This window comes from Galeopterus variegatus, unplaced genomic scaffold, assembly GCF_000696425.1.
Source record: "Galeopterus variegatus unplaced genomic scaffold, G_variegatus-3.0.2 Scaffold26, whole genome shotgun sequence".
NCBI classification, from domain to species: Eukaryota; Metazoa; Chordata; class Mammalia; order Dermoptera; family Cynocephalidae; genus Galeopterus; species Galeopterus variegatus.
The window spans coordinates 356,018-365,352 of record NW_007726137.1 but is presented as its reverse complement, the minus strand read 5'-3'; the positions used below and the strand labels follow the sequence as shown (position 1 = coordinate 365,352).

The following is a 9,335-nucleotide window of genomic DNA, read 5'->3' as shown; positions in this document are numbered from 1 at the left end:
CCCGGGACTCCGCCGCGCCCGGGAAGCCTCCGCCGCAGCTCCTCCGGGTGCCGCCGCCGGAGCCAGTTCCCGCTCGTCAGGGACCCATTGTCGGGCCCGCCGCCTCGCTCGGCTCGCGCCCTCCGCGCCCTCGCTCCCCCCTCGGCGCGCGTCGGCCTCTCCCCTGCGGCCTTGGTGGCGGCGTGCCACGTCCCTGCTTTACCCCGTGTCCCTTTCTCACAGTCCCCTCTCCCGTGAGCCCGCCCCAATCAGACCTTCGCTCCCGTCCCGGTCACCGGCAGCCTGCACGCCCGCAAGTCCTGCGTCGGCCCCCGCCCTCCTCGCGGGCGGAGGGGAGGCCTCGGGAAGGCTTTCCTCACCTGCTTCCTCTGCCGGCCCGGCTCCCTCCGTCTCTTCCAGCGTCCTCCTGCAGGAAGTGCATGTGTCAGGGCCCAGTCCACGGCCTCCCCTCGGCCTCAACGCCTGCGGCCGGGGTGACCTCATCTTACCTCCGAGGCTATTTTAATCTTCAAACACCTGCCGTGGAGACTGGGCCTACCGTCTTCTCCCCCACCCTGCCGGTTCTGTCCAGGACTGGTGCAGTAGCAGCATCACCGGGCTCCTTATTCCACCTTCCGCAGCACAGTCACTCCTTTTGCACCGCAGACTGGCATTGAGACACAAGCCTGGCTTGTCGCTCCTCTGCTCAACAGCCCCCTCCTGTGGCCCCCTATCAGCAGTGAAAGTCCGACCTGACAAAGGCTGGGCTCCCTGTTCTCCTGTCCTCCAGACCAGGAACTGCCAGAAAGGTTTCCTCTATGCCGCCATCACCCCGAGTACTAAGCTTGTGCCCACAGCAATCTAGCACGTTCCTCCCCTGCCTTTTATCCAATTTCTCATACCGAAAACCCGAGCTTTGCCCTTGATTTCTGTTTATTTTTCCCACTTCCACACACCTTGCACTGAGGGAGGACAAACGAGATCCCCTCTCCTATCCTCTCTTGACTCAGCCTTAGCTTCCATGTCCTGCCAGAGGCCTGTGGGAAAACCAGCGCTTCCTCCGGCTCTTCTGGTTTTCTTACAGGCTAGGATTTTCCTGTCTCTTTTTACCCGACAAATTAATTCAGCAGTAGGGGCTGTAATAAGGACTTTCTCATCTCAGCCTGAAGGTCTTTTTTGTCTTTTTTTCCTTTCTTAGTTCTTGGTGGTCCCAGGAGGTGGCAGTGTTGCCAGCAGGTCCTCCTGCCTGGTCAGAGTCAGAGCCCCCTGAAGCATACCAGAGACTCACTCTAAGGCTCTTTCTGCCCCTCTTGGCAGAGGACACCTGTGTGAGGTGGGAGCTCCCGGGTGCTGACCCCACCTGTGCGGGAAGGGGGTGTCAGCCCTGCGGCACTGCAGGGCAGCTCTGTCCCTGGATCATGTCTGTGTCCACAGGACCAGTGTTGTCACCCTCATGCTGATGCAGACACATTTTGCTTTTCCAGAATGAGTCTGCAGGTCTTAAATGATGAAAACGTCACCAGTGAAAAAAGTACAGAAAACTGTGACTTCCTGTTTTCACCACCAGAGCTTACCGGAAGAACATCTATTCTTCGCCTGTCACAGAAAGAAAATGTGCCCCCCAAGACCCTGGCCAAAGCTACAAAGGCAAGTGTGAATTCTACCATGTGTGGCTGTCAGGTCACCCTGGTGACCTCTGAGCTGCATGGTGCTGCCAGCATGGTTGTGACAACTTGAATGATTAAGCAGGTCCTTTTTCTTCCCCACACCCTACAGGTGACTTTTCAGACACCTCTACGAGACCCACAGACGCACCGGATCTTAAGTCCTAGTATGACAAGCGGACTTGAGACTTCTTTTGCTTTGGATGGCACCATTCAATTAGAAAACTCTCATGAGGTCTGGACACAGAAAGAGAAGTAAGTGTTTGTGCTATTTAGTACCTACAACTTTTCCATCCTTGACACATGTTTCAGGAACATTCTGTCCTGTTCTGTCACCTCTCGGCTGCAGTTCCCCTGATCTCTGAGTTTATGTAGTGTGTGGCCCATTTGCTAGTGGAAAAGCTGACCATCAAATACTTGGAATAAGTGTTAATTTCATACTTGACTTCTCTCCGGTGCCCTCACCAACCGCTTGGGCTTGGCCTTAGTTTCTCTGACTTGGTGAAAAGTCCCTATCCCGTCTCCAGGGAAGGATGAGCTGCAGTTTCATTTCTCTCTCTCTCACTTCGCATTCATCCAGCTCTTGCGCTCTCAGCATCTGTACATGGGGAGATCAGAGAGACCAGTCAGAATCCGTGTGGTGGGGGTTCATGGGGTGCTAGGTGTGGCCTGGGCCCTGTGGTCGCTGGCCGACCCAACGCTGAGCGACAGCCTGTGCCACGCTTTCCTGTCTTTGCCTGGAGAGGGGTCCCTGCTCTTGACCTGCAGCTGAATTAACCTGTCCAGGAGCCTAGAGACACACCTGCCACCAGAACGGGGAGGGCCTCACTGGCACCACTTCACGCTCATTTTTGCTAACTTAGGTATTCAGAGCTTTTCTTTTTAAACAGATTTCAAATATGCAGAGAAAAGCATAAGGGACAAACTATCACTGATGTGTCCTTTACTTAATTTAAGTAAAATGTTGTCTGTAAATATGGGGACATTTCCTGGGTCCTCTGGGCCATGTGCTCACCTCTCCCCTTTGGAAGCACCTCTGACCTGAGTCTGTTGCTCTTGCCGTACATCCTTGGTAATTTTCAATTTCATTTTTGTACTTTCCTTTTTGAGATTTGGCTAAGTGACATTATAATGAGTTAAATATTGTTCTTTTACAACAACCCCAAGAAGGAAAGAGAGAAGTTACCTTTGGGCTGTCATGGGTCTGACCTGCTTCTCAGGCCAGGAAGGGTCTTCCCTCTGCCCTGTGCCTCCAGGGCCTCCCCACAGCCAGCCATGGTGCAGAAGGTGCAGAGGAGCCAGGAGGGGCCCAGCGTTGTGGCCCAGAGAGGCTCAAGTCGGGCGTCCCTGCCATGTGACAGTTCATCTCCTTCCTGGAATTCAACTGCATACTGGGGACAAGTATGATACCTGAGTAGCAGTCTTTCTCAAGCCATTGTTCAGTGGGGACTAGGGAGTGGCCGGCTGGGTGCTAACTCTGCCAGTGCACATCCTGAGCATGGCTGAGGTGGCAGCCTGGGAGGTCATCACCACCCCAGGTATCAGCTGTGTGGGAGGAGAGCAGTCTGATTAGCTTCTTACCCCCATTTCTTCATTCTAACATTTTCAAAGCTGAAGAACAAAAGAGTAGGGTGCTGAGTGTGGGATTTCCTCAGCTGAGGTCCGATAACTGCCAAGAAGTGGCAGCTCACACCCTCCTACATTGTGGTTCTGACCCCTAGTCCTACCATCCAACCTCCAAGTTGTCCCAACAAGCCTTTGTGTCTGTCAGGGGCCCTGTTGCCTACGGCACATCTGCTACCCTGGGTTGTTAGAGGTGAGGTGCTACAGGGATGGCGGTCTCCTAGGAAGATGTTGTCTGCACCTGTGGCAGCTGGCTGTGGCCACATGCCAGAGCGGAGCTGCTATGGCCACTTGGGCCCTGCTCCATCTAGAGGCAGCATGCTTTACCTCAGCCTGCCTTGTCTCCATTGAAAAGCTTGACTCTCATGTGCTCTGACTGTCCCTGACCACATAGCTGCTGGTCCCCGCCTTAGAGGGGAGAGTAAGTTAGCAAAGAAAATTTGGATGGCTGGTTGGTCATGTCTCTGCTCCGTCGGAGCCTGTGTGTCCCCAGGTGGCTGCCAGCACTGACCTGTGGATGTGTACTTAGCTGAAATTTAAGTGAAAACATAGGGTTGCTTGAACATTCTTGTATTCTGTTTTTAGCTAATGTTTTCACGTGGACTAAGATGTACGTTCTTCCCTTGGTATCTGGGGAATAATGGCCCAGGAACCCCCGCAGATTTAAATCCCAGGATGCTCAAGTCCCTTAGTCACCCTTCTTGTGTGTGGGATCTGCATCTGCAGATTCAAACCAGTCATGGGTGGAAGCCATGACCCTCTGGATATGGAAGGCCGGCTGTAACTGAAAAGCCAGTAGTTTCCTTGGCGTTGTAATTTAGGATCTTTAAGATGAAGAGCAGCTCTCTGGTAACAGCAGAGACACAAAACAGAAATGAAGGCTGTAGTACCTACCGGCCCTAGGGCACACAGTACCTGGAGGCCACCTATGGAGGTGAGGCTCTCAGGCAAGGGGGGTGGGGAGTGAGGCTGCTGGCAGGTGTGTGTTGGGGGACAGGGTGTGGGTCACTCTAAGCTTGTTGGCAAATGCCTGAGTGATCCATCTGAAGGAAATAGCAGGAAAGCTGGGAGCCCGGGAGAGAGGCCTGTAGGTTTTTGTCTTTGGCTGCCAGCTTGGGCCATTAGGGTGTGGTGTTGTAATGCCCAGACAGCAGTCTTTGCTGTGTCGTCCTGTTCCAGTCAATCCAGGATGCCTGGGCTTTTGACGTCATGCTTAGTGACAGGCACTGTGTGAACAATGGAGACGGTACAGGCTTCTGGAGAAGTCTGGGTCGGGCACCTAGTAGGACATTTGATGAGCACAGTTAAACAGACCAGCAATGTGGAGACACCCATTGTGACCTGAAATCCCATGTGCAGCCCTCCACCCCATTGTGCAGGGTCAGTGGGGCCTGTCAGGCAGGTTGTACCCAGCTGCCCCATAGGGAGGTGCGCACCAAGGGCAGTTGACTGAGGCAGATGTCTGGAATGACATCATTGAGGAACTGAGGGTGGCACATTGTAGACTTGGAAACTGTGTTGAAGGTGACTGAGCCCTGCTTCTGGTGGGGTAAACTCAGACTTATATTTAAAATGGGTGTCAAGGCACCATGAGGTCGTAAGAACTTATGTCACCTAGTTTTAACGAAATCTGTTTCTAAAAGGCAGCAGTTCACCAAGGAAGTAGACACCAAAACCACCAACAGGATTCTCCAGAAACAAGCAGTGGCCGATGCCTACCCTCCTCTAGTGGACTCAAACCCAGCCTTTGATGATGGCAGCTCCGGTGAGCCTGGCACGGCCCCCCTGGCTGACCTGGCTTCCTCAAGTCCTCCCCGGAGCCCAGGAAGTCCTGAAAACCAGGCGGCGCCTCCAGGGCAAATGTCTGGAAGCCCTGAACAAGCCTTGGGGGAAGACATGAGCTCTTATTCTTTAGATAAAACTATGACGTCTACCTCGAAGGTTCTAGAAGACTCTCCCCAGCCAGCGTCCCAACACAAAGTGGAGATTCCTCACAGAGCCACAGGGGAAAGCTCACATGAGGCAGCTTCTGCTTCTTCAGCCGTGGCCACTTCACCTCTCGGCGTGAGCCCTGAAGGACCATGTGCAGTAGTGCCCCAGGCAGACCTGCCTGGTGAGGCCCTGGGCGCCCCTGTGCCAGCAGACAGTGCCCAGTCAATTCCATGTGCACACACCTCTGGCTCACTGAAGGCTGGTGGGGCCATGTCCCCAAGTCCTCAGAAAGAAGATGCTGTTGGCCAAATGGCTGATTTCTCAAGGGCCAAGCCGGTAAGGCTAGAATTTGGCTTCTCTGATGATACCACCAGCAGAAGAGTGTCCCCACCCAGGAGACTGGGAGAGGGACTGGAGGCCAGGCAGGAGCAAACCAGCCAAGAGGCAGAAGGAGGTGGGAGCAAAGCCGGAGATGAGTGCCCCAGACCTGCTCCCCAAGGCTCTTACCACCTGGACTGGGATAAGCTGGATGACCCAAACTTCAACCCGTTTGGAGGTGGCTCCAAGCTGGACAGCAGAGAGGCCCAGTCCTCAGAAAGCCCTGAGACCAGGCCAGCGGGGCCTGCAGCCGGACAGCTGAGTGCTGGGCCTGCGGCTGCAGAGAACTCACCACTGAGCCAGTAAGTGTGGGGGTGGCAGGGGTGCTGCTCCGTGGTGTGCAGGGTTGAGAGCCCAAGTCCAGAAATGCCACTGAGATGCCAGGTACACTCCTCCCCCTGAGAGAAGGAGCCTCAGGGGAAAACGGGTCTCAGTTCAGTCCCCAATGCTGAGACCACAGAGGGTGCTCAGGAGTCAGTTGCCTTAGCTGCTGTGCGATAGCGAGCTTCAGGTTTGAAGAAGGATGGGTTGATCACAGGCTGCCACTCAGTGAAAACAGGACATGGCAGGTGCCCTAGCAGGCGCCAACTCCACCCACGTCCCCTCCAGGGGCAGACGTGACCTGAATTGGGAGATATAATTCCAACAGCCACACATAGCCTGTCACCACTCAGGGCAGCTTCCTCCGGTCACTTGCACACACTGAGCGTGAGCACCTTGTGCTGCTATTTTTGGGGTTCATAGTGTTCTGCCATTAAGAGACACGTGGCCAGTGCCCAACCTGGGGTGTCTCCAGTGGAACCTCCCAGGGCTGGACTGGCAGAGTCTGCTGCCTCCTGACATTTCTTAGTCCACATCCTGAGTGAGAACTGCTCGGCCAGGGGAGTCCTCACCATCCCTTCCCAGCCTCCTACCTGCCCAAAGCCTTTTGCTAGTTGCACAGTAAAAAGGATGAGCATGTCCTTGTGGTTTCCCTTCTGTTGAGTTGCTCAGAGCTCCTTCGTCTGCTTCTCCCTGAGCCGCAATCAAAGTGGTTCCATGCTGGGTGAGGTTGGTAAGGACGGCTTTGCGGTGGGTCACTTGGCTTAGCCCGGGGTATCTGGTGCTTGCTAATGGAGTGTTCACGTGACAAGTGCAGCAAGGCAGGTAGCAGCTCAGTGTAGGAATAGGGGACATGGGGTGGGGGGCACAGGCCTCTGCTGACTCTCTTTCTCCAGGCAGCCATGTTCAGCCTCAGTGGGTGACATACCTGTGGTACAGATGGCAGCCGAGACCCCGAGAGCAGCAGTCAAGGTACAGGGTGCTTTGTGCACATGTGTGTGGCCCTGTGCTGTCCACTGTTAACATGTTACATGGAAAAGGAACAGGGCAGAGGGAAGCTACCAACAATCTCGTGATGGGGTGGGATGCTCTGCTGCCCTCTCCGCAACCCCTAGGCTTATTTGACAAGACCATGGGTTAGGCAGAGGCCCCCTCACCCTGGATCTTTGGCTGTATGAGGTGACTCTGTCCCTCCCTCTAGGAGGGACCCCTGAATTCTTTAGGCACACCACTCCCTACAAGCTCTCCAGGCAGTGAGCTGACTGCCCCACCTGCCAAGCCGGTGTCTCCCCCATCTCAGCAGGGTCCAGAGCCTGCCTTGGAGCTGAAGGAGGAGACGTTCAGAGACCCGACTGAGGGTACGTTGCCCAGAACCTGAAATGGCCCATGAGCACTTGTATGTGCAGACTGATCTGCCTGTGTCATGGGCCATTGTGTGTTTCACAGGCTGTTCTGTTCCCTGACTTCAAATGATTCACATGCTAGGGCCGGCCTGTGGCTCACTTGCGAGAGCGTGGTACTGACAACACCAAGTCAAGGGTTAAGATCCCCTTACCCGTCATTTTTTTTTTTCTTTTTGTCTTTTTTCGTGACTGGCAACGGATCGCAACCCTCAGTGTCGTGCCCGTACTGGACCGGGACCGACAACGGAATCACAACCCTCGGTGTTGCTCCCGCACCTCACTCAGCCAGTGAGCGGGAACCGGTCTGTATGTGGGATCCGAACCCTCGGAGGGAGCGCCGCCGTGCCCCCAAGCGGCGCACTGTAGCAGTGCGCCACCGGGCCGGCCCACCTGTCATCTTTTAAGAAAAAAAAAGTTGGGAGTTTGCAGTAGAACAGAGCTGATACCTTTATTTTTATTTATTTATTTATTTTTGTCTTTTTTCGTGACCGGCAACGGATCGCAACCCTCAGTGTCGCGCCCGTACCGGACCGGGACCGGCAACAGGATCACAACCCTCGGCGTTGCCCCCGCTCCTCGCTCAGCCAGTGAGCAGCCGGTCTGTATGTGGGATCCGAACCCTCGGCGGGAGCGCCGTCGCGCTTCCCAAGCGGCGCACTGTAGCAGTGCGCCACCGGGCCGGCCCAGAGCTGATACCTTTAATATAAAGGACCTTCAGAAATGGAAATTGTCGACTCTTGGAAAATTAGGCAAAAGATGTGAGCAAGGCAGTGCCCAGATAAGGCGCACACACACAGTGAGCAACCAGGCACCTGGAGAAACGCTGGAACAAAACCCTGTAGTGTAGGGAGAGGTTTAAACCTCCAGCACCAGGCTGCAGTTAAATGCAGTATATTTGTGATGTTGGAAGTTGGAGTCATTATGCTAAAGTGCATTCAGTGAGAGCTTATGATTGAATTGGTTTGAAGGATAAAAAAACTCGGGATGATCTCAGTTTTGGTTGCTTAAAAACCCGCAGTCATCGAGAAGACGAAGTAGAATGTAGGGTTTATCTTTGGCAGCATGATCACGGGTCCTCACCACACAGCGATAAGCTCAGCCAGGGCAGGCTGGTCACCCCTAGGTGGGAGCCTGGGAATCACCCACATTGTAGCTGGTGTCGGTGTGCTTTCCTTGCTGTGGTTGAGCAGCGTTCACGTTTTGTCCATCCATCCATTCGTAGATGGACACTTGGGTTGTTTCCTTCTGAGCTGTGGTAAATAGTGCTGCTCTGAACATTCACATTCAGGTTTTTGTGTGGACATATGTTTTCATTTCTCTTGGGTATATAACTAGAAATGGAATTACTGGGTCACAGTAGCTGTATGCTTAACTATTTGAGGACCTGCCAGACTGTCTTCCAAAACAGCTGCACCATTTTACATTCCCCCCAGCAGTGCAGCAGTGCTCCAGTCCCCACATCCTCGCCAGTAGTTGTTTTCATCTGTCTAGTTGATCCGAGCCATCCTAGTGGGTGTGAAACGGTGTCGTGGGTATGAAACGGTGTCGTGGGTATGAAATGTGGTTTTGATTTGCATTTCCCGGATAGTTAATGAACATCTTTTGAGCATCTTTTCATAAGCTTGTTGGCCATTTGTATGTCTTCTTTGGAGAAATGTCTATTCAAGTCCTTTGCCCATTTTCTGAATTGGTTTGTTTATCTTTTTTATTGTTGAGTTATAACAGAGAAGTCCCTTTCCAGGTGTGATTTGAAAATACTGTCTTTTCACCACCTTGATGGTGACATTTCAGGCAAAATAACTTTTAAATTTGATGATGTCCAGTTTATCTATTTTTTTCATTTTCATTGCTTGTGATTTTGGTGTTATATCTAAGAAACCATTGCCCAATTCAAGGTCACAGGTATTTATACCTATGTTTTCTTCTAAGAGTATTGTAGTTTTAGGTCTTTGATACATATTGAGTTAGTTTTCGTATATGGTGTGAGGCATCCTTAGGTTTTTTTTTTTTTTTTTTTTTTTTTTTTTTTTTTTTT

At 53.0% G+C, this 9,335-nt stretch overlaps 1 protein-coding gene across 2 annotated transcripts in view; it reads left to right on the top strand.

Annotated features, from left to right (window-relative positions):
* The first annotated feature begins 379 nt into the window (after positions 1-379).
* Positions 380-9,335, top strand: part of TACC3 (transforming, acidic coiled-coil containing protein 3) — a 17,478-nt gene continuing 8,522 nt past the window's right edge. Inside the window, exons 1-7 of one of the 2 annotated variants that reach the window (XM_008569183.1) lie at positions 380-788; positions 1,178-1,312; positions 1,464-1,626; positions 1,756-1,898; positions 4,910-5,878; positions 6,794-6,869; positions 7,099-7,255. In XM_008569183.1, coding sequence (XP_008567405.1) covers positions 1,465-1,626; positions 1,756-1,898; positions 4,910-5,878; positions 6,794-6,869; positions 7,099-7,255 — 1,507 coding nt within the window. In that variant the 5' untranslated portion in view covers positions 380-788; positions 1,178-1,312; position 1,464. Of the gene's footprint in view, positions 1,313-1,463; positions 1,627-1,755; positions 1,899-4,909; positions 5,879-6,793; positions 6,870-7,098; positions 7,256-9,335 lie in introns of both variants that reach the window. The other variant, XM_008569177.1, reaches the window with a different exon arrangement.